Here is a 26,457-nt window from a genome sequence, read left to right on the forward strand (position 1 = left end):
AGAGAGACACAGGGATGCACGGGGAGACAGAGAGAGACACACGGGGAGACAGAGAGAGACACACGGGGACACACGGGGACACACGGGGAGACACGGGGACACACGGGGAGACAGAGAGAGACACACGGGGAGACAGAGAGAGACACGGGGACACACGGGGAGACAGAGAGAGACACACGGGGAGACAGAGAGAGACACAGGGATGCACGGGGAGACAGAGAGAGACACACGGGGAGACAGAGAGAGACACACGGGGACACACGGGGACACACGGGGAGACACGGGGACACACGGGGAGACAGAGAGAGACACACGGGGAGACAGAGAGAGACACGGGGACACACGGGGAGACAGAGAGAGACACACGGGGAGACAGAGAGAGACACAGGGATGCACGGGGAGACAGAGAGAGACACACGGATACACGGGGTGATAGAGAGAGACACAGGGATGCACGGGGTGATAGAGAGACAAGGGGACATACAGGGACACACGAGAGGACCGAGAGGCACGGGCGGACGTGTGTGTGTGTGTGAGACACGTGTGTGTGTGTGACACGTGTGTGTGTGTGTGAGACACGTGTGTGTGTGAGACACGTGTGTGTGTGAGACACGTGTGTGTGTGTGACACGTGTGTGTGTGTGTGCCACGTGTGTGTGTGTGACACGTGTGTGTGTGTGACAGTGTGTGTGTGTGACACGTGTGTGTGTGTGACACGTGTGTGTGTGTGTGTGACAGTGTGTGTGTGTGTGACACGTGTGTGTGTGTGTGTGAGACACGTGTGTGTGTGAGACACGTGTGTGGACACGTGTGTGTGTGAGACACGTGTGTGTGTGTGACACGTGTGTTTGTGGTGTGACACGTGTGTTTGTGTGACACGTGTGTGTGTGTGTGACACCTGTGTGTGTGTGTGTGACACGTGTGTGTGTGACACGTGTGTGTGTGTGTGACACGTGTGTGTGTGACACGTGTGTGACACGTGTGTGTGTGTGTGTGTGACACGTGTGTGTGTGTGTGACACGTGTGTGTGTGACACGTGTGTGTGTGTGACACGTGTGTGTGTGTGACACGTGTGTTTGTGTGACACGTGTGTGTGTGACACGTGTGTGTGTGTGTGTGACTGCACGTCACACTACCATGCGTGACACTACACACACTACACTGTACGCGACACCGCTATACACTACACTATAAAGAAATGCCCACATACATACCTTGCCTGCTACGCAGGAGATTGTGGGGCCGATCTCCGCCCTGACGACGCCCGTATATTTGGAGTTGGCATCTCGTTCCCTCTCTCCGTGGTGGTCGCGTGGATTTTGGTGAATCGGCTTCACGCGTCGAAGAGTCTTTGGCTGATATGGACGTCCGCGTGACGAGCCAACGTCCGCCGGGCCGCACAGCCGCTTCCGTGGCCTCGCCGGGAAGCCCGCTGCGCTCCTACCTTACAGTTGCGCGCCAAATTTTCTCACGTTAACATCACCAGCGCCGCATTCCTTGGTAGAAGGGAAACAATAAAATAGCAAAAAAATATACAAAAAAAGCAAAAGCAATACAATTCTCACGACGCTTCCGACCGCAACACAAAGCATCAGCAGCAACAGCAGCGGCAGTCGTCATCAGGTGTGAAAACCACGGCAGGAAAATTCGAAACGTCGCTGGAATTTTGTTGTTTTTGTGTAAAAAAATGTTTTTGTTAAAATTGTTATTTCATTGCTTCCCTCCTTTACGTGGTGGTGACTTTACCGAAAGAACCAAGGAGGCGAATCCCTGCGATCACGAAAGCTTTCGAATCGAACGTCACCGGGGCCCCGGCCACTTCTTGACGCCCCCTTGGGCTACACACTCTTTGGTTCTATTCGGAAGGAAAAAGTCGCCGTAAAAAAAAACAACAACAACAACAACAAAAAATAAAATAAAAAAATTCTCACGACGTTTCGGCCACAGCACAAGCGGCCTTCATCAGGTGAAGGGACCGGACTGTCTGGAGGACAGCGCTGGAGCGAACACAGCCAAGCTCAGACCGCGACCTTTAAGCTTGTATTTTTCGATTTGAAGCTTTCGTGACTGCAATGATTCACCTTCTTTGGTTCTTTCGGTAAAGTCTTCTGACGGAGAGAAACACCCGCAGCTCGGAGGGGGACTAACACCTGGTGACAATAAAGATGGTGGCGGCCGTGAAACCCCGCGCTTAACCCCCGTGCGTTTCCTCCCCCCCCGCCCCCCGCCCCCCGCCCCCCCCCGCCCCCCGCCCACCCCCGGCGTGGTCACCGCTCCGTCGCCGTGGGGTTACCGCCGCCGCTGCCCGCCGGTCGCCGTGGTTACCGCAGTACGAGGAGCTGCTGAGCGAGTTCACGTCGCTGCACAAGGCCGTGGACCAACTGCGAGCGTCCGGCTTCAGCAGCAATGACATCCGCAAGGTTTTGGGGGGGGGGTGGAGGGGGAGGGGGTGGGAGGGGGTGGGGGGGGGGGGGGCAGGGGGGGATGAGACACGGTGGCTATGAGATGTTGACTACCTCGCCTGGTACGCAGGAGGTCGTGGGTTCGATCCCGACCCTGACAACACCTGCTGCTGTATATTTGGAGTTTGCATCTGTTTCTCTCATCATCATCATCATCACGGTGGCTAGGAGATGTTGACTACCTCGCCTGGTACGCAGGAGGTCGTGGGTTCGATCCCGACCCTGACAACACCTGCTGCTGTATATTTGGAGTTTGCATCTGTTTCTCTCATCATCATCATCATCACGGTGGCTAGGAGATGTTGACTACCTCGCCTGGTACGCAGGAGGTTGTGGGATCAATCCCGTCCCCGATGCCTGCTGCTGCTGCTGTGTATTTGGAGTCTGCGTCTCTCTCATCATCATCACGGTAGCTATGAGATGTTGACTCCCTCGCCTGGTCTACAGGAGGTCGTGGGTTCCATCCCGTCCCTGACGCCTGCTGCTGCTGCTGCTGTGTATTTGGAGTCTGCGTCCCCGTGGTCGCGTGGATTTTACTCCGGGTCCTCCGGTTTATTCCCTTCCACATTTAGACTCGTGCGCTTATTTGTGTATTTGGGTGCTGTCAATGTCCACGCGACGATGACGACAGCGATGATGAGCCGCTATCATTTGTGACGGCCAGGTGCAGCTCACCCTGTCTCTCCGTGTCCCTGTGTCTCCCTGTCTCCCGTGTCTCCCCGTGTCTCCCCGTGTCTTCCCGTGTCACCCTGTCTCTCCGTGTCCCTGTGTCTCCCTGTCTCCCTGTGTCTCCCCTCCCGCGTCTCCCCGTGTCTCCCCGTCTCTCCCCGTGTCTCCCTCTCTCTCCGTGTCCCTGTGTCTCCCCGTCTCACCGTGTTCCCGTGTCTCCCTGTCTCTCCGTGTCTCCCCTCCCGCGTCTCCTCGCGTCTCCCCGTGTCTCCTTGTGTCTCCCTGTCTCTCCGTGTCTCCCCTCCCGCGTCTCCCCGTGTCTCCCCGTCTCTCCCCGTGTCTCCCTGTCTCTCCGTGTCCCTGTGTTTCCCCGTCTCACCGTGTTCCCGTGTCTCCCTGTCTCTCCGTGTCTCCCCTCCCGCGTCTCCTCGCGTCTCCCCGTGTCTCGCCGTGTCTCCCCGTGTCTCCTTGTGTCTCCCTGTCTCTCCGTGTCTTCCGTGTCTCCCCTCCCGCGTCTCCTCGCGTTTCCCCGTGTCTCCCTGTCTCTCCTTGTGTCTTCCCTGTCTCTCCTTGTGTCTCCCTTCTCTCCGTGTCTCCCTGTCTCTCCATGTCTCCCCTCCCGCGTCTCCCTGTGTGTCCCCATGTCTCCCTGTCTCTCCGTGTCTCCCTGTCTCTCCGTGTCTCCCCCTCCCGCGTCTCCCTGCGTGTCTCCCCCGTGTCTCCCTGTCTCTCCCCGTGTCTCCCTGTCTCTCCTTGTCTCCCCTCCCGCGTGTCCCTGCGTGTCTTCCCGTGTCTCCTTGTGTCTCTCCTTGTGTCTCCTCGTGTCTCCTTGTGTCTCCCTGTCTCTCCTTGTGTCTCCCTGTCTCTCCCCGTGTCTCCCTGTCTCTCCGTGTCTCCCCTCCCGCGTCGCCCTGCGTGTCTCCCCGTGTCTCCCTGTCTCTTCCCGTGTCTCCCTGTCTCTCCTTGTGTCTCCCCTCCCGCGTGTCCATGCGTGTCCCGGCGTGTCTCCCTGTCTCTCCTTGTGTCTCCCTGTCTCCCCGTGTCTCCCCTCCCGCGTGTCCCTGCGTGTCTCCCGTGTCTCCCTGTCTCTCCTTGTGTCTCCTTGTGTCTCCGTGTCTCCCCTCCCGCGTCTCCCTGCGTGTCTCCCCGTGTCTCCCTGTGTCTCCCCGTGTCTCCCCGTGTCTCCCCGTCTCTCCCCATGTGGTCTCTGCGTGTCTCCCTGTCTCTCCCTGCGTGTCTCCCCGTGTCTCCCCGTGTCTCCCTGTCTCTCCCTGTCTCTCCCCGTGTCTCCCTGTCTCTCCTTGTCTCCCCTCCCGCGTGTCCCTGCGTGTCTTCCCGTGTCTCCTTGTGTCTCTCCTTGTGTCTCCTCGTGTCTCCTTGTGTCTCCCTGTCTCTCCTTGTGTCTCCCTGTCTCTCCCCGTGTCTCCCTGTCTCTCCGTGTCTCCCCTCCCGCGTCTCCCTGCGTGTCTCCCCGTGTCTCCCTGTCTCTTCCCGTGTCTCCCTGTCTCTCCTTGTGTCTCCCCTCCCGCGTGTCCATGCGTGTCCCGGCGTGTCTCCCTGTCTCTCCTTGTGTCTCCCTGTCTCCCCGTGTCTCCCCTCCCGCGTGTCTCCCGTGTCTCCCTGTCTCTCCTTGTGTCTCCTTGTGTCTCCGTGTCTCCCCTCCCGCGTCTCCCTGCGTGTCTCCCCGTGTCTCCCTGTCTCTTCCCGTGTCTCCCTGTCTCTCCTTGTGTCTCCCCTCCCGCGTGTCCATGCGTGTCCCGGCGTGTCTCCCCGTGTCTCTCCTTGTGTCTCCCTGTCTCTCCGTGTCTCCCCTCCCGCGTGTCCCTGCGTGTCTCCCCGTGTCTCCCCGTGTCTCCCCGTGTCTCCCCATGTGGTCTCTGCGTGTCTCCCCGTCTCTCCCTGCGTGTCTCCCCGTGTCTCCCCGTGTCTCCCTGTCTCTCCCCGTGTCTCCCCGTGTCTCCCTGTCTCTCCCCGTGTCTCCCTGCGTGTCTCCCCGTCTCTCCCTGCGGGTCTCCCCGTCTCTCCCTGCGTGTCTCCCCGTGTCTCCCCGTGTCTCCCCGTGTCTCCCCGTGTCTCCCCGTGTCTCCCTGTCTCCCCGTGTCTCCCTGTCTCTCCCCGTGTCCCTGCGTGTCTCCCCGTGTCTCCCCGTGTCTCCCCGTGTCTCTCCCCGTGTCTCTCCCCGTGTGGTCTCTGCCAGGACATCGCGGCTATGGAAGAGGAGAGGGAGACGTTGGAGAAGCGAGTGGAGCGACTCAAGAGGAAGGTAGAGTGGGAGGGGAGGGAGGGAGGAGGGAGGGGGGGGATTGGAGGGGAGATTGGGGGGGAGGGAGGGGAGATTGGAGGGAGTGGAGATTGGAGGGGATGGAGGGAGGGAGGGAGGGAAGGAGGGATGGAGGGAGGGGAGATTGGAGGGGAGATTTCAGGGGAGATTGGAGGGAGGGGAGATTGGAGGGGAGGGAGGGAGGGAGGGGAGATTGGAGGGGAGATTGGAGGGGAGATTGGAGGAGTTGGATAGAGGGATATTGGAGGGGAGGGGAGATTGGAGGGGAGGGAGGGAGGGGAGATTGGAGGGAGGGGAGATTGGAGGGGAGATCGGAGGGGAGGGAGGGAGGGAGGGGAGATTGGAGGGGTTAGATAGAGGGAGATTGGAGGGGAGAGGGGAGAGGGGAGGGAGGGAGGGAGGGAAGGAGATTGGAGGGGAGATTGACGCTGCTGCTCACTAACAGCACTTACCCCAGCGGGCCTGTCGAAGGCTACACGGGGGACCTTTGTCTGTGTGTGTGTGTGTGTGGGGAGCGGTTAGCGCCACGAACCTGACGACCCGAGTTCGATTCCTGCTCACGGCCAACACCGCCGGTGACGATTATCTGAACCGGTCTTTTTACCTCCCCTAGGTCGACTCGGCCTTAAACCAGTACCTGGTGCGGTGCGTGGTAAACACCGGCACGCGGGGGAGCGAAAGGCGGCCGGGCTTGGCGCTGGCCACCCACCCACCCCCCCCCCTCCCCCCCCCCCCCCCTCGCGCGCCGTGCCGGCTAACAGCACTTGCCCCAGCGGTCTGCTCAGGCTACACGGGGGACCTTTGCCTTCTTGTCCAGGGGGAGTCGGTCTCGGGCCAGGCCAAGCTGTTGGAGGCTGTCCATGGCCTGCGCGTGGAGAGGGAGCGCGAGGAGACGCTGACCCTCCAGAAGAGCGAGCAGCGCAACCAGGTGACCCTCGCCTGACCCCTGACCCCTGACCCCTGGACCACACCCCCCCCCCCCGCCGCCCCCACACTCCCACGACCTGACCCGTCGCCACCTGAACGCCCAAACATGACCCAGCCCCCAGTAATTATCTGTCTCTGGCCTGACCTGATGGCCTTAACCGGACCTGACCCACCAACCTGACCCCTTGACCCCTTGACCCCCGAACCGGTCAAACCTAGCTGACCTGACCCCTTTGACATGACCATCCCCTCAGCCGCCACCAAAACCTGACCCCTGACCTGAACCCCAAACATAACCTGACCCCAAGAATCTGTCTGGCCGTCCCTAACAACCTACCCGGGCCTGCACCACCAACCTGACCTGACCCCTTGACCCCATGACCTGGTCAAATCTTGCTGACCTGACCTGACCCCCTCCAACCCCCCCCAAAACCTGACCCATCACCACCTGAACCCCAACATCACGTGGCCTGCCCTGACCTACTTGACCTGACCCCCCCCTGCCCCAACATGAACTAACCCCTTGACCTAACTTGACCCCCAACGTGGTCAAACCTTGCTGACACCTTTGACAGGACTGCCCAACTATCCCCCCATCCACCTCCCCCATAAATCTGACCCACCACCACCTGTACCCACAACATGACCAGGTCTGCCCTATACACTACACTATACACTACACTATACACTACACTATATACTACACACTGTACTACACTATACATTACAATATACACCACTACTATATACTACACTACTACACCCTACACTATAAACTACTGCACTATACACTACTACACACTACACTATACACTACACTATAAACTACTACACTATACACTACTACACACTACACTACACACTACACTAAACACTATACGCTACACTGCACACTACACTATACACTACACTATACACTACACTATACACTACTACACACTACACTATACACTACTATACACTACACTATACACTACACTATACACTACACTATACACTACTATACACTACACTATACAGTACACTACACACTACACTACTACACACTACACTATACACTACACTATACACTACACTATACACTACACTATACACTACTACACACTACACTATACACTACACTATACACTACTACACACTACACTATACAATACACTATACACTACACTATAAACTACTACACTATACACTACTACACACTACACTATACACTACTACACACTACACTATACACTACACTATAAACTACTACACTATACACTACTACACACTACACTATTCACTACACTACACACTACACTACTATACACTACACTACACACTACACTACACTACTACACACTACACTATACACTACACTATACACTACACTATAAACTACTACACTATACACTACACTATACACTACACTATAAACTACTACACTATACACTACACTATACACTACTACACACTACACTATACACTACACTATACACTACACTATACACTACTACACACTACACTATACACTACACTATACACTACACTATACACTACTACACACTACACTATACACTACACTACACACTACTATACACTACACTACACACTACACTACTACACACTACATTATACACTACACTACACACTACACTACTACACACTACACTACACTACTACACACTATAATACACTATACACTACACAACTACACACTACACTACACACTACACTACACACTACACTACACTCTACACTACACACTACACTACACACTACACTATACACTACACGCTACACTATACACTACACTATACATTACACTATACACTACTACACACTACACTATGCACTACACTACTATATACTACACTACTACACCCTACACTATAAACTACTACACTATACACTACTACACACTACACTATACACTACACTATACACTACTACACACTACACTATACACTACACACTACACTATACACTACACTACTACACACTACACTACTACACTATACACTACTACTATACACTACACTATACACTACTACACACTATACTATACACTACACTACACACTACACTATACACTACACTACACACTACACTACTATACACTACACTACACACTACACTATACACTACACTATACACTACACTACACACTACACTATACACTACACTACACACTACACTACACACTACTACTACACACTACACTATACACTACTACACACTACTACTACACACTACACTATACACTACTATACACTACACTACACACTACTACTACACACTACACTACTACACACTACACTACTACACTATACACTACTACTATACACTACACTATACACTACTACACAACGCTATACACTACACACTACACTATACACTACACTATACACTACACTACACACTACTACTACACACTACACTATACACTACTACACACTACTACTACACACTACACTATACACTACTATACACTACACTACACACTACTACTACACACTACACTACTACACACTACACTACTACACACTACACTACTACACACTACACTACTACACTATACACTACACTACACACTACACTACTACACACTACATTATACACTACACTACACACTACACTACTACACACTACACTACACTACTACACACTACAATACACTATACACTACACTACTACACACTACACTACACACTACACTACACACTACACACTACACTATACACTACACGCTACACTATACACTACACTATACATTACACTATACACTACTACACACTACACTATACACTACACTACTATATACTACACTACTACACCCTACACTATAAACTACTACACTATACACTACTACACACTACACTATACACTACACTATACACTACTACACACTACACTATACACTACACTACACACTACACTATACACTACACTACTACACACTACACTACTACACTATACACTACTACTATACACTACACTATATACTACTACACACTACACTATACACTACACTACACACTACACTATACACTACACACTACACTACTATACACTACACTACACACTACACTATACACTACACTATACACTACACTACACACTACACTATACACTACACACTACACTATACACTACACTATACACTACACTACACACTACACTACACACTACACTATACACTACACTACACACTACACTACACACTACACTATACACTACACACTACACTATACACTACTACTATACACTACTACTATACACTACACTATACACTACTATACACTACACTACACACTATACTACACTATACACTACACTACACACTACACTACTACACACTACACTATACACTACACTACTACACACTACACTACTACACACTACACTACTACACTATACACTACTACTATACACTACACTATACACTACTACACACTACGCTATACACTACACACTACACTATACACTACACTATACACTACACTACACACTACTACTACACACTACACTATACACTACTACACACTACTACTACACACTACACTATACACTACTATACACTACACTATACACTACACTATACATTACACTATACACTACACTATACATTACACTATACACTACACTACACACTACACTATACACAACACTACACACTACACTACTACACACTACACTATACACTACACTACTACACACTACACTACTACACACTACACTACTACACTATACACTACTACTATACACTACACTATACACTACTACACACTACGCTATACACTACACACTACACTATACACTACACTATACACTACACTACACACTACTACTACACACTACACTATACACTACTACACACTACTACTACACACTACACTATACACTACTATACACTACACTATACACTACACTACACACTACTACTACACACTACACTACTACACACTACACTACTACACACTACACTACTACACTACACACTACACTACACACTACACTACACACTACACTACACACTACACTACACACTACACTACACACTACACTATACACTACACTATACACTACACTATACACTACACTACACACTACACTATACACTACACTATACACTACACTACTACACACTACACTACACACTACACTACACACTACACTACTATACACTACACTGCACACTACACTACACACACTACACTACACACTGCACTACACACTACACTAAATACTACACTATACACTACACACTACACTACTATACACTACACTACACACTACACTACACACTACACTACACACTACACTATACACTACACTACACACTACACTGCACACTACTATACACACTACACTACACACTACACTACACTACTACACACTACACTACTATACACTACACTACACACTACACTACACACTACACTATACACTACACTATACACTACACTACACACTACACTATACACTACACTATACACTACACTATACACTACTACACACTACTACTACACACTACACTATACACTACTACACACTACACCAGTGGTTCTTAACCTGGGTTCGATCGAACCCCAGGGGTTCGGTGAGTCGATCTCAGGGGTTCGGCAGAGCCCCCGCCACGGAGGTCCGGACACACTTGAATTATTGTGTAAATTTGTGATGACACACACGGCCCGCTTGGCCATCACTGGCTGCAGATGATCATGCTACACTGCTTGGCCAATCAGCGCTGCGGGGAATTTAGTGCGTACTCAGTAGTCAACGTGTGACTGTTGTTGTCGTACGTCGTGTGATTTCTTTAATATTTTATCCATACTAACTATGTCGGGCAAAAGAAGAAAGTGGTCGGACGAATATGTACAACATGGATTCTCATGTATCACGGAACGTGATGGGAGTGAGCGTCCTATCTGCATGATTTGCAACGCCAAGTTGAGCAACTCTAGTCTTGCACCGGCAAAACTAAAGGAACACTTCTTGAAGCTGCATGGAGACGGGGAATACAAGAACACAACACTTGCTGAATTCAGGGTGAAGAGAGCCAGATTCGATGAACGGGCCACTCTGCCTGCTCTTGGATTTGTACCTGTTAACAAACCGATCCTGACAGCATCGTACGAAGTTGCTTACCTGATCGCAAAGCAGGGCAAGCCACACACCATTGGTGAAACACTTGTGAAACCAGCTGCATTAAAGATGGCGAATCTGATACTCGGAACAGCGGCCGAAGGTAAATTATCCCAAATTCCCCTTTCAAATGACACCGTCAGTGACAGAATAGAAGACATGAGTAAAGACATCTTGGCTCAAGTAGTCGCGGATCTGATTTCAAGCCCGGCAAAATTCAGCCTTCAACTCGACGAAACCACAGACGTTTCTGATCTAAGCCAGCTTGCTGTTTTTGTACGCTATGTGAAAGACGACATGATAAAAGAAGAGTTTTTATTTTGTAAGCCTCTTACAACAACAACGAAGGCAGCCGATGTGAAGAAGCTTGTGGATGACTTCTTCAGAGACAACAATCTTTCATGGGATATGGTTTCTGCAGTTTGTACGGACGGAGCTCCAGTCATGCTGGGAAGAAAGTCTGGTTTTGGTGCGCTAGTAAAGGCCGATGCACTACACATCATTGTGACGCATTGTATTCTGCACAGGCATGCGTTGGCAACAAAAACCTTACCTCCAAAAATGGCAGAAGTATTAAAAACTGTGGTGGAATGTGTGAACTATGTGCGAAAAAGTGCTCTGAGGCACCGCATCTTCAGTGAGCTGTGTAAAGAAATGGGCTCTGAATTTGAGGTACTTCTGCTCCATTCTAATATTCGGTGGTTATCCCGGGGACAGGTGCTGAATCGTGTTTTTGCCATGCGTGTGGAATTAGCCCTGTTTTTGCAAGAGCACCAACACTGCCATGCAGATTGCTTCAAAAATCCTGAGTTAATTCTCATTTTAGCGTACATGGCTGATATATTCGCAGCTCTCAATCATCTCAATCAGCAGATGCAGGGTGGTGGAGTCAATATCATGGAAGCGGAAGAACACCTGAAGGCTTTTCAAAAAAAGCTACCGTTATGGAAACGACGAACAGAGAACAATAACTTCGCAAACTTCCCGCTTCTGGACGACTGTGCAAGTAAGATCGAAGATGTGTCTGGAATCGGAGATATTTCTGTATCCACGGAACTGAAGCAAACAATTGCCACGCACTTAGATGAGCTTGCAAAGTCTCTCGACGGATATTTCCCTACAAGAGAGTCATATCCAGCATGGGTGAGACAGCCGTTCACGTTTGCTGTTGAAACAGCAGATGTCAATGATGAATTCCTCGACGAAATCATTGAAATTCAGCAGAGCCAGGTTCAACAGCAACTCTTCAGAACAACAACGCTCTCAACGTTTTGGTGTCGACAAATGAACAAGTATCCAGTTATTGCTAAGAAAGCCCTGGATTTTTTTATACCATTTGTTACAACATATCTTTGTGAGCAATCCTTTTCGAGGATGCTGGACATAAAAACGAAGAAAAGGAACAGACTTTGCTGTGAAAATGACATGAGAGTGGCACTTGCCAAGGTGAAGCCACGCATATCTGAACTGATCTCTCAAAGGCAACAGCAGAAGTCACATTGATTTCCAGGTATGTAATTTGTTGTGAGTTTATGCATTGTGTTGGTTTTATTCTTTGAACAAGGTAATGTTCATGCACGGCTCATTTTGTGTACCAGTAAAAAACATATCTATGTCTTGAATTTGAAAAAAATCACATTTTATTTTTCACTAAAGAGGGGTTCGGTGAATGCGCATATGAAACTGGTGGGGTTCGGTACCTCCAACAAGGTTAAGAACCACTGCACTACACTATACACTACACTAGACACTACACTATACACTACACTATACACTACACTACACACTACACTACTACACACTACACTACAATACACTACACTACTACACACTACCCTACACACTACACTACACTACACACTACACTACTACACACTACACTATACACTACACTACACACTACACTACACACTACACTATACACTACACTACACACTACACTACACACTACACTATACACTACACTACACACTACACTACACTACTACACACTACACTACTACACTATACACTACACTATACACTACACTACACACTACACTACACACTACACTACACACTACACTACTATACACTACACTACACACTACACTATACACTACACTACTATACACTACACACTACACTACACTACACACTACACTATACACTACTATACTATACACTACACTATACACTACTACACTACACACTACACTACACACTACACTATACACTACACTATACACTACACTATACACTACACACTGCGTGACGTGTGTCCTACTCGACACGGTGTGCAGCTGTTCCATGTGGAGCAGCGGCTGCAGAGATCCAAGCAGCAGCTGCAGGACCTGAGGCAGGGATCGACTGAGCTCAGCCCAGAGAGTGAGACCCTCACCACCGCCACTCACCACCATCACTCACCACCATTACTCACCACCATCGCTCACCACCGCCACCCACCACCATCACTCACCACCGCCACTCACCACTCACCACCGCCACTCACCACCATCACTCACCATCACTCACCATCACTCACCACCGCCACTCACCACCATCGCTCACCACCATCACTCACCACCATCACTCACCACCGCCACTCACCACCATCGCTCACCACCATCACTCACCACCGCCACTCACCACCATCACTCACCACCGCCACTCACCACTCACCACCGCCACTCACCACCATCACTCACCACCATCACTCACCATCACTCACCACCATCACTCGCCATCACCCACCATCACTCACCACCGCCACTCACCACCATCACTCACCATCGCCACTCACCACCATCACTCGCCACTCACCACCGCCACTCACCACTCACCACCACCACTCACCACCATCACTCACCACCATTACTCACCACCATCACTCACCACTCACCACCGCCACTCACCACCATCACTCACCACCGCCACTCACCACCATCACTCACCACCGCCACTCACCACCATCACTCGCCACTCACCACCGCCACTCACCACTCACCACCACCACTCACCACCATCACTCACCACCATTACTCACCACCATCACTCACCACTCACCACCGCCACTCACCACCATCACTCACCACCGCCACTCACCACCATCACTCACCACCGCCACTCACCACCGCCACTCACCACCATCACTCACCACCGCCACTCACCACCATCACTCACCACCGCCACTCACCACTCACCACCGCCACTCACCACCATCACTCACCACCGCCACTCACCACCATCACTCACCACCGCCACTCACCACCATCACTCACCACCATCACTCACTACTCACCACTCACCACCATCACTCATCACTCACCACCATCACTCACCACTCACCATCACCACCATCACTCACCATTCATCACTCACCACTCACCATCACCACCATCACTCACCACTCACCACTATCACTCGCCACTATCACTCGCCACTGACCACCGCCACTCACCACCATCACTCACTACTCGCCACCATCACTCACCACTCACCACCACCATCACTCACCACCATCACTCACCACCATCACTCACCACCGCCACCCACCACCATCACTCGCCACTCACCACCGCCACTCACCACCATCACTCACCACCATCGCTCACCACCATCACTCACCACCATCACTCACCATCACTCACCACTCACCACCGCCACCCACCACCATCACTCACCACCATCACTCACCACTCACCACCGCCACCCACCACCATCACTCGCCACTCACCACCGCCACTCACCACCATCACTCACCGCCATCACTCACCACCATCACTCGCCACTCACCACTGCCACCCACCACCATCACTCACCACCGCCACCCACCACCATCACTCGCCACTCACCACTGCCACTCACCACCATCACTCACCACCATCACTCACTACTCACCACTCACCACCACCACCATCACTCATCACTCACCACCATCACTCACCATCACCACCATCACTCACCATTCATCACTCACCACTCACCACCATCACTCACCACTCACCACTATCACTCACCACTCACCACTATCACTCGCCACTCACCACCGCCACCCACCACCATCACTCGCCACTCACCACCGCCACCCACCACCATCACTCGCCACTCACCACCGCCACTCACCACCATCACTCACCACCATCACTCACTACTTACCACTCACCACCACCATCACTCATCACTCACCACCATTACTCACCACTCACCATCACCACCATCACTCACCATTCATCACTTACCACTCACCATCACCACCATCACTCACCACTCACCACTATCACTCACCACTATCACTCACCACTCACCACCGCCACTCACCACGCAACACACCACCATCACTCACCACTCACCATCACCACCATCACTCACCACCACTCATCACTCACCACTCACCACACCACCATCACTCACCACCATCACTCACCACTCACCACTCACCACACCACCACCACTCACCATACCACCATCACTCACCACTCACCACTCTCAGGGCATTCATAGCTCAGGGTGAGCAGCTACAAAATCTGGACCTTTGAGTCAGTATCAAAGCATGAAAAAATGATAATAGGTATTGACCCACACTGGCAATAAAACATTTGGCGTGTTCAGATGTTCAAACACCAAGTAATAGACACCTTTGGCAAAGAATCAAATGCCGAATTAACCACACACACACACACGGTACTTGTGTTGAACATGCAAAAAAAAACATGCCCTGATAATCATGTTACACGCATTCTCTTGAATAATAATGTAATAATTATGTTGGCAACTGGGAAGGTGGTCCCTCCGGGCTAATTAGCCCTAACTCGACTGGGAGAAGGGAGCCATCAAGCCACGCACCGATTCTCGATAATTCCCGTGGCCACCAGTCCATTCGTACTGCAGGCTGACTCCACCTGTCATTACCTCCCGTGGCCACCAGTCCATTCGCACTGCAGGCTGACTCCACCTGTCATTACCTCCCGTGGCCACCGGTCCACTCGCACTGCAGGCTGACTCCCCTGTCATTACCTCCCGTGGCCACCAGTCCACTCACACTGTAGGCTGACTCCCCTGTCATTACTTCCCGTGGCCACCAGTCCATTCGCACTGCAGGCTGACTCCACCTGTCATTACCTCCCGTGGCCACCAGTCCATTCGCACTACAGGCTGACTCCACCTGTCATTACCTCCCGTGGCCACCAGTCCATTCGCACTGCAGGCTCACTCCCCTGTCGTTACCTCCCGTGGCCACCAGTCCATTCGTACTGCAAGCTGACTCCCCTGTCATTACCTCCCGTGGCCACCAGTCCACTCGCACTGCAGGCTGACTCCCCTGTCATTACCTCCCGTGGCCACCAGTCCACTCGCACTGCAGGCTGACTCCACCTGTCATTACCTCCCGTGGCCACCAGTCCACTCGCACTGCAGGCTGACTCCACCTGTCACTACCTCCCGTGGCCACTGGTCCACTCGCACCGCAGGCTGACTCCACCTGTCACCACCTCCCGTGGCCATCGGTCCACTCGCACCGCAGGCTGACTCCACCTGTCACCACCTCCCGTGGCCACCAGTCCCTCCCGCGGCCACAAGTCCACTCACACTGCAGGCTGACTCCACCTGTCATTACCTCCCGTGGCCACTGATCCACGCGCACCGCAGGCTGACTCCCCTGTCATTACCTCCCATGGCCACCAGTCCACTCGCACTGCAGGCTGACTCCACCTGTCATTACCTCCCGTGGCCACCAGTCCACTCGCACAGCAGGCAGACTCCCCTGTCATTACCTCCCGTGGCCACCGGTCCACTCGCACCGCAGGCTGACTCCCCTGTCATTACCTCCCATGGCCACCAGTCCACTCGCACTGCAGGCTGACTCCACCTGTCATTACCTCCCGTGGCCACCAGTCCACTCGCACTGCAGGCTGACTCCACCTGTCATTACCTCCCATGGCCACCAGTCCACTCGCACTGCAGGCTGACTCCCCTGTCACTACCTCCCGTGGCCACCAGTCCACTCGCACTGCAGGCTGACTCCACCTGTCACTACCTCCCGTGGCCACCAGTCCCTCCCGTGGCCACCGGTCCACTCGCACCGCAGGCTGACTCCACCTGTCACAACCTCCCGTGGCCACCAGTCCCTCCTGTGGCCACTAGTCCACTCGCACCGCAGGCTGACTCCACCTGTCATTACCTCCCGTGGCCACCAGTCCCTCCCGTGGCCACCGGTCCACGCGCACCGCAGGCTGACTCCACCTGTCACCACCTCCCGTGGCCACAAGTCCACGCGCACTGCAGGCTGACTCCACCTGTCACTACCTCCCGTGGCCACCAGTCCACTCGCACCGCAGGCTGACTCCACCTGTCACTACCTCCCGTGGCCACCGGTCCACTCGCACCGCAGGCTGACTCCACCTGTCACTACCTCCCGTGGCCACCAGTCCACTCGCACCGCAGGCTGACTCCACCTGTCACTACCTCCCGTGGCCACCGGTCCACTCGCACCGCAGGCTGACTCCCCACCTGTCACCACCTCCCGTGGCCACCAGTCCCTCCCGTGGCCACCGGTCCACGCCGCGCACCGCAGGCTGACTCCACCTGTCATTACCTCCCATGGCCACCAGTCCCTCCCGTGGCCACCAGTCGATTCGCACCGCAGGCTGACTCCACCTGTCACCACCTCCCGTGGCCACCAGTCCCTCCCATGGCCACCAGTCCCTCCCGTGGCCACCGGTCCACGCCGCGCACCGCAGGCTGACTCCCCACCTGTCACCACCTCCCGTGGCCACCGGTCCACGCCGCGCACCGCGGGTTCTCTCGACCGCCATTACGCGCGGACCCAAGTTACCGAAGGAACCGCGCGCGGCGCCTGGCTTCGAGCCGCGACGCGCGAGCGACGCGGCTCTCCCCTCCGTTGCAGGCGTGCTGCGTCGCGTGCGGGAGGAGCTAAACTTCACCGGCTACATCGGCGGCGAGAAGCTTCCCGGCGAGCTGGCGAGGGCGCGCGCCCAGGTGCAGGACCTGCAACGCGCCGGCCGCAAGCAGGGACTCGCGCAGGGAGACCTCGACGCCCTGCGCGGACAGGTGACAGGGGGTCGGTGCCCGGGGGGGGCGGTGCCGTGGGGGGGGCGGTGGCACGGGCAGGGGGGCCGCCCTGCACCAACAGACACCAAGCCCACGCAGCCACCCGCCCCACTACCCGACCCTTTGACCCCCCCCGCAACCACACACCCTCGGACCCCCCTTGCACTGACGACGTGACGGTGGTGTTGTTGACGGTGGTGACGATGTGAGACTGATGATGGCTACGACAGTGGCGATGACGAATGACGACGACGGCGACGACGGTGGCGACGGTGGCGATGATGGTGATGGCAGATCGACGAGGTTGGCGAGGAGGTGAGCCGCCTGCTGGAGTCTCGCGCGATGGCGTGGGTGGAGGTGATGATGGTGATGTTGACGTTGGTGACGATGGTGACGATGGTGGGGACGATGATGACGACGACGATGACGACGAAGTTGATGACGAAGTTGATTGTGATGTCAGATCGACGAGGTTGGCGAGGAGGTGAGCCGCCTGCTGGAGTCTCGCGCGATGGCGTGGGTGGCGATGTTGACCATGGTGGTGATGTTGACGATGGTGGTAACGACGATGATGACGACGACGATCGTGACGACGGCGGCGATGATGATGACGACGACGTTGACGATGGCGACGATGATGGCGATGTCAGATCGACGAGGTTGGCGAGGAGGTGAGCCGCCTGCTGGAGGGCCGCATGCGCCGCGGGGACCCGGGCGACGATAAGCTCGTCCTCTTCAGACAGCAGGTGACACTGCTCGCTGCTCGCTACCACGCTCGCTAGGTAGGTAGGTAGGTGCTCGCTCTCGCTTGGTAGGTAGGTAGGTGCTGCTCGCTCTCACACTCACTTGGTAGGTGCTGCTCGCTCTCACACTCACTTGGTAGGTGCTGCTCACTCTCACTCTCACTTGGTAGGTGCTGCTCGCTCTCACACTCACTTGGTAGGTGCTGCTCACTCTCACACTCACTTGGTAGGTGCTGCTCGCTCTCACACTCACTTGGTAGGTGCTGCTCACTCTCACTCTCACTTGGTAGGTGCTGCTCACTCTCACTTGGTAGGTGCTGCTCACTCTCACTCTCACTTGGTAGGTGCTGCTCGCTCTCACACTCACTTGGTAGGTGCTGCTCGCTCTCACACTCACTTGGTAGGTGCTGCTCGCTCTCACACTCACTTGGTAGGCGCTGCTCACTCTCACACTTGGTAGGTGCTGCTCACTCTCACACTTGGTAGGTGCTGCTCACTCTCACTTGGTAGGTGCTGCTCACTCTCACACTCACTTGGTAGGTGCTGCTCACTCTCACTTGGTAGGTGCTGCTCGCTCTCACACTCACTTGGTAGGTAGGTGCTCGCTCTCGCTTGGTAGGTAGGTGCTCGCTTAGTAGGCGCTGCTCGCTCTCACTCTCACTTGGTAGGTGCTGCTCACTCTCACTCTCACTAGGTAGGTGCTGCTCACTCTCACTCTCACTTGGTAGGTGCTGCTCACTCTCACTTGGTAGGTGCTGCTCACTCTCACTCTCACTTGGTAGGTGCTGCTCACTCTCACACTCACTTGGTAGGTGCTGCTCACTCTCACACTCACTTGGTAGGTGCTGCTCACAAGGTAGGTGCTGCTCACTCTCACTAGGTAGGTGCTGCTCACTCTCACACTCACTAGGTAGGTGCTGCTCACTCTCACGCTCGCTAGGTAGGTAGGTGCTGCTCACTCTCACACTCACTTGGTAGGTGCTGCTCACTCTCACTTGGTAGGTGCTGCTCACTCTCACTTGGTAGGTGCTGCTCACTCTCACACTCACTTGGTAGGTGCTGCTCACTCTCACTTGGTAGGTGCTGCTCACTCTCACACTTGGTAGGTGCTGCTCACTCTCACTTGGTAGGTGCTGCTCACTCTCACACTCACTTGGTAGGTGCTGCTCACTCTCACTTGGTAGGTGCTGCTCACTCTCACACTCACTTGGTAGGTGCTGCTCACTCTCACACTCACTTGGTAGGCGCTGCTCACTCTCACTCTTGGTAGGTGCTGCTCACTCTCACACTCACTTGGTAGGTGCTGCTCACTCTCACACTCACTTGGTAGGTGCTGCTCACTCTCACACTCACTAGGTAGGTGCTGCTCACTCTCACTTGGTAGGTGCTGCTCACTCTCACTTGGTAGGTGCTGCTCACTCTCACACTCACTTGGTAGGTGCTGCTCACTCTCACTTGGTAGGTGCTGCTCACTCTCACTCTCACTTGGTAGGTGCTGCTCACTCTCACTCTCACTTGGTAGGTGCTGCTCACTCTCACTTGGTAGGTGCTGCTCACTCTCACTCTCACTTGGTAGGTGCTGCTCACTCTCACTCTCACTTGGTAGGTGCTGCTCACTCTCACTTGGTAGGTGCTGCTCACTCTCACTTGGTAGGTGCTGCTCACTCTCACACTCACTTGGTAGGTGCTGCTCACTCTCACTTGGTAGGTGCTGCTCACTCTCACTCTCACTTGGTAGGTGCTGCTCACTCTCACTCTCGCTTGGTAGGTGCTGCTCACTTGGTAGGTGCTGCTCACTCTCACTTGGTAGGTGCTGCTCACTCTCACACTCACTTGGTAGGTGCTGCTCACTCTCACACTCACTTGGTAGGTGCTGCTCACTCTCACACTCACTTGGTAGGTGCTGCTCACTCTCACTAGGTAGGTGCTGCTCACTCTCACACTCACTTGGTAGGCGCTGCTCACTCTCACACTCACTTGGTAGGTGCTGCTCACTCTCACTCTCACTTGGTAGGTGCTGCTCACTCTCACTAGGTAGGTGCTGCTCACTCTCACACTCACTTGGTAGGCGCTGCTCACTCTCACACTCACTTGGTAGGTGCTGCTCACTCTCACTCTCACTTGGTAGGTGCTGCTCACTCTCACTTGGTAGGTGCTGCTCACTCTCACTCTCACTTGGTAGGTGCTGCTCACTCTCACACTCACTTGGTAGGTGCTGCTCACTCTCACACTCACTTGGTAGGTGCTGCTCACTCTCACTCTCACTTGGTAGGTGCTGCTCACTCTCACACTCACTTGGTAGGTGCTGCTCACTCTCACTCTCACTTGGTAGGTGCTGCTCACTCTCACACTCACTTGGTAGGTGCTGCTCACTCTCACACTCACTTGGTAGGTGCTGCTCGCTCTCACACTCACTTGGTAGGTGCTGCTCACTCTCACTTGGTAGGTGCTGCTCACTCTCACACTCACTTGGTAGGTGCTGCTCACTCTCACACTCACTTGGTAGGTGCTGCTCGCTCTCACACTCACTTGGTAGGTGCTGCTCACTCTCACTCTCACTTGGTAGGTGCTGCTCACTCTCACTTGGTAGGTGCTGCTCACTCTCACACTCACTTGGTAGGTGCTGCTCACTCTCACTAGGTAGGTGCTGCTCACTCTCACACTCACTTGGTAGGTGCTGCTCACTCTCACTTGGTAGGTGGTGCTCACTCTCACTCTCACTTGGTAGGTGCTGCTCACTCTCACTTGGTAGGTGCTGCTCACACTCACTTGGTAGGTGGTGCTCACTCTCACACTCACTTGGTAGGTGCTGCTCGCTCTCACACTCACTTGGTAGGTGCTGCTCACTCTCACACTCACTTGGTAGGTGCTGCTCACTCTCACTCTCACTTGGTAGGTGCTGCTCACTCTCACTCTCACTTGGTAGGTGCTGCTCACTCTCACTCTCACTTGGTAGGTGCTGCTCACTCTCACTTGGTAGGTGCTGCTCACTCTCACTTGGTAGGTGCTGCTCACTCTCACACTCACTTGGTAGGTGCTGCTCACTCTCACTTGGTAGGTGCTGCTCACTCTCACTCTCGCTTGGTAGGTGCTGCTCACTTGGTAGGTGCTGCTCACTCTCACTTGGTAGGTGCTGCTCACTCTCACACTCACTTGGTAGGTGCTGCTCACTCTCACACTCACTTGGTAGGTGCTGCTCACTCTCACACTCACTTGGTAGGTGCTGCTCACTCTCACTAGGTAGGTGCTGCTCACTCTCACACTCACTTGGTAGGCGCTGCTCACTCTCACACTCACTTGGTAGGTGCTGCTCACTCTCACTCTCACTTGGTAGGTGCTGCTCACTCTCACTAGGTAGGTGCTGCTCACTCTCACACTCACTTGGTAGGCGCTGCTCACTCTCACACTCACTTGGTAGGTGCTGCTCACTCTCACTCTCACTTGGTAGGTGCTGCTCACTCTCACTTGGTAGGTGCTGCTCACTCTCACACTCACTTGGTAGGTGCTGCTCACTCTCACACTCACGTGGTAGGTGCTGCTCACTCTCACTTGGTAGGTGCTGCTCACTCTCACTTGGTAGGTGCTGCTCACTCTCACACTCACTTGGTAGGTGCTGCTCACTCTCACACTCACTTGGTAGGTGCTGCTCACTCTCACTCTCACTTGGTAGGTGCTGCTCACTCTCACTCTCACTTGGTAGGTGCTGCTCACTCTCACTTGGTAGGTGCTGCTCACTCTCACACTCACTTGGTAGGTGCTGCTCACTCTCACTTGGTAGGTGCTGCTCACTCTCACTTGGTAGGTGCTGCTCACTCTCACTCACTTGGTAGGTGCTGCTCACTCTCACTTGGTAGGTGCTGCTCACTCTCACACTCACTTGGTAGGTGCTGCTCACTCTCACTTGGTAGGTGCTGCTCACTCTCACACTCACTTGGTAGGTGCTGCTCACTCTCACTTGGTAGGTGCTGCTCACTCTCACTCACTTGGTAGGTGCTGCTCACTCTCACACTCACTTGGTAGGTGCTGCTCACTCTCACTTGGTAGGTGCTGCTCACTCTCACTCACTTGGTAGGTGCTGCTCACTCTCACTCTCACTAGGTAGGTGCTGCTCACTCTCACACTCACTTGGTAGGTGCTGCTCACTCTCACTTGGTAGGTGCTGCTCACTCTCACTCACTTGGTAGGTGCTGCTCACTCTCACACTCACTTGGTAGGTGCTGCTCACTCTCACACTCACTTGGTAGGTGCTGCTCACTCTCACTTGGTAGGTGCTGCTCACTCTCACTCACTTGGTAGGTGCTGCTCACTCTCACTTGGTAGGTGCTGCTCACTCTCACACTCACTTGGTAGGTGCTGCTCACTCTCACTTGGTAGGTGCTGCTCACTCTCACACTCACTTGGTAGGTGCTGCTCACTCTCACTTGGTAGGTGCTGCTCACTCTCACTCACTTGGTAGGTGCTGCTCACTCTCACACTCACTTGGTAGGTGCTGCTCACTCTCACTTGGTAGGTGCTGCTCACTCTCACTCACTTGGTAGGTGCTGCTCACTCTCACTCTCACTAGGTAGGTGCTGCTCACTCTCACACTCACTTGGTAGGTGCTGCTCACTCTCACTTGGTAGGTGCTGCTCACTCTCACTCACTTGGTAGGTGCTGCTCACTCTCACACTCACTTGGTAGGTGCTGCTCACTCTCACTTGGTAGGTGCTGCTCACTCTCACTTGGTAGGTGCTGCTCACTCTCACTCACTTGGTAGGTGCTGCTCACTCTCACTCTCACTAGGTAGGTGCTGCTCACTCTCACACTCACTTGGTAGGTGCTGCTCACTCTCACTTGGTAGGTGCTGCTCACTCTCACTCACTTGGTAGGTGCTGCTCACTCTCACACTCACTTGGTAGGTGCTGCTCACTCTCACTTGGTAGGTGCTGCTCACTCTCACTTGGTAGGTGCTGCTCACTCTCACTCACTTGGTAGGTGCTGCTCACTCTCACTCTCACTAGGTAGGTGCTGCTCACTCTCACACTCACTTGGTAGGTGCTGCTCACTCTCACTTGGTAGGTGCTGCTCACTCTCACTCACTTGGTAGGTGCTGCTCACTCTCACTTGGTAGGTGCTGCTCACTCTCACTCTCACTTGGTAGGTGCTGCTCACTCTCACTTGGTAGGTGCTGCTCACTCTCACTTGGTAGGTGCTGCTCACTCTCACTTGGTAGGTGCTGCTGCTCGCTGCTGCTGCTGCTGTTGCTGCTGCTGCCTGCCTGCTGCTGTTGCTGCTGCTGCTGCTCCCTACTGCTGCTGCTGCTGCTCCCTACTGCTGCTGCTACTGCTCCCTACTGCTGCTGCTACTGCTCCCTACTGCTCCCTACTACTGCTGCTGCTCCCTACTGCTGCTGCTGCTGCTGCTCCCTACTGCTGCTGCTACTGCTCCCTACTACTGCTGCTGCTACTGCTGCTACTGCTCCCTACTGCTGCTGCTGCTGTTGCTACTGCTCCCTACTGCTGCTGCTACTGCTCCCTACTGCTCCCTACTGCTCCCTACTGCTGCTGCTGCTGCTGCTACTGCTCCCTACTGCTGCTGCTACTGCTCCCTACTGCTCCCTACTGCTGCTGCTGCTGCTGCTACTGCTCCCTACTGCTGCTGCTACTGCTCCCTACTGCTCCCTACTGCTCCCTACTGCTGCTGCTGCTGCTGCTACTGCTCCCTACTGCTGCTGCTACTGCTCCCTACTGCTCCCTACTACTGCTGCTGCTCCCTACTACTGCTGCTGCTACTGCTCCCTACTGCTGCTGCTGCTGCTGCTCCCTACTGCTGCTGCTACTGCTCCCTACTGCTGCTACTGCTCCCTACTGCTGCTGCTACTGCTCCCTACTGCTCCCTACTGCTCCCTACTGCTGCTGCTACTGCTCCCTACTGCTGCTGCTACTGCTCCCTACTGCTCCCTACTACTGCTGCTGCTCCCTACTACTGCTGCTGCTACTGCTCCCTACTGCTGCTGCTGCTGCTGCTCCCTACTGCTGCTGCTACTGCTCCCTACTACTGCTGCTGCTACTGCTGCTACTGCTCCCTACTGCTGCTGCTGCTGCTGCTACTGCTCCCTACTGCTGCTGCTACTGCTCCCTACTGCTCCCTACTGCTGCTGCTGCTGCTCCCTACTACTGCTGCTGCTACTGCTGCTACTGCTCCCTACTGCTGCTGCTGCTGCTGCTACTGCTCCCTACTGCTGCTGCTACTGCTCCCTACTGCTCCCTACTACTGCTACTGCTCCCTACTGCTGCTGCTGCTGCTGCTCCCTACTGCTGCTGCTACTGCTCCCTACTACTGCTGCTGCTACTGCTGCTACTGCTCCCTACTGCTGCTGCTGCTGCTGCTACTGCTCCCTACTGCTGCTGCTACTGCTGCTACTGCTCCCTACTGCTGCTGCTGCTGCTGCTACTGCTCCCTACTGCTGCTGCTGCTGCTGCTACTGCTCCCTACTGCTGCTGCTACTGCTGCTACTGCTCCCTACTGCTGCTGCTGCTGCTGCTACTGCTCCCTACTGCTGCTGCTACTGCTGCTACTGCTCCCTACTGCTGCTGCTACTGCTGCTACTGCTCCCTACTGCTCGCTGCTGCTCCTCCTGCTCTCTGCTGCTCCTGCTGCTGCTCGTTGCTCGCCGCTGCTGCTGAGCACCCGCCCAGACATCCCGCGCGAGGCTACCCGGGGGACCTTTGTCTGTGCGGCCCAGGCGGCCATCATCTCGCGCAAGCGAGCGGCGAGGGCCGAGGAGCTGCAGGAGGCCCGGGAGAGCCTGCAGGAGATGGAGCACAGCCGGGAGGCACGGGGGGGCGGGGGGCGACGAGGTGGGGGAGACGAGGCCATCGGCGGGGACGAGGTGAGGGGGCGAGGTGGGGGGACGAGGTGAGGGGACGAGGTGAGGGCGAGGTGGGGATGAGGAGTGGACGAGGTGGGGGGACGAGGTGAGACCAGGTGGGGATGAGGTGAGGACGAGGTGGAGACGAGGTGGGGACGAGGTGAGGGCGAGGTGGGGACGAGGTGGGGACGAGGTGGGGACGAGGTGAGGGGACGAGGTGGGGGCGAGGTGAGGGGACGAGGTGGAGGGACGAGGTGAGGGGACGAGGTGGGGGCGAGGTGGGGGCGAGGTGGGGACGAGGTGGGGGGACGAGGTGGGGGGACGAGGTGGGGGGACGAGGTGGGGACGAGGT

General features: G+C 54.1%; 1 protein-coding gene across 1 annotated transcript in view; it reads left to right on the forward strand.

Moving 5' to 3' along the window:
* LOC116957405 (intraflagellar transport protein 81 homolog) overlaps positions 1–26,457 on the forward strand; it is a 75,028-nt gene that overhangs the window by 9,264 nt on the left and 39,307 nt on the right. The window contains 8 exon segments of the mRNA XM_076056244.1: positions 2,330–2,419; positions 5,328–5,393; positions 6,229–6,339; positions 13,748–13,832; positions 18,349–18,512; positions 18,807–19,159; positions 19,162–19,258; positions 25,980–26,126. Coding sequence (XP_075912359.1) covers positions 2,330–2,419; positions 5,328–5,393; positions 6,229–6,339; positions 13,748–13,832; positions 18,349–18,512; positions 18,807–19,159; positions 19,162–19,258; positions 25,980–26,126 — 1,113 coding nt within the window.

This window comes from Petromyzon marinus, chromosome 74 (assembly GCF_048934315.1).
Source record: "Petromyzon marinus isolate PM22_M1 ecotype Great Lakes invasive population chromosome 74, UKy_Petmar_22M1.pri1.0, whole genome shotgun sequence".
In the NCBI taxonomy this organism is placed as follows: Eukaryota; Metazoa; Chordata; class Hyperoartia; order Petromyzontiformes; family Petromyzontidae; genus Petromyzon; species Petromyzon marinus.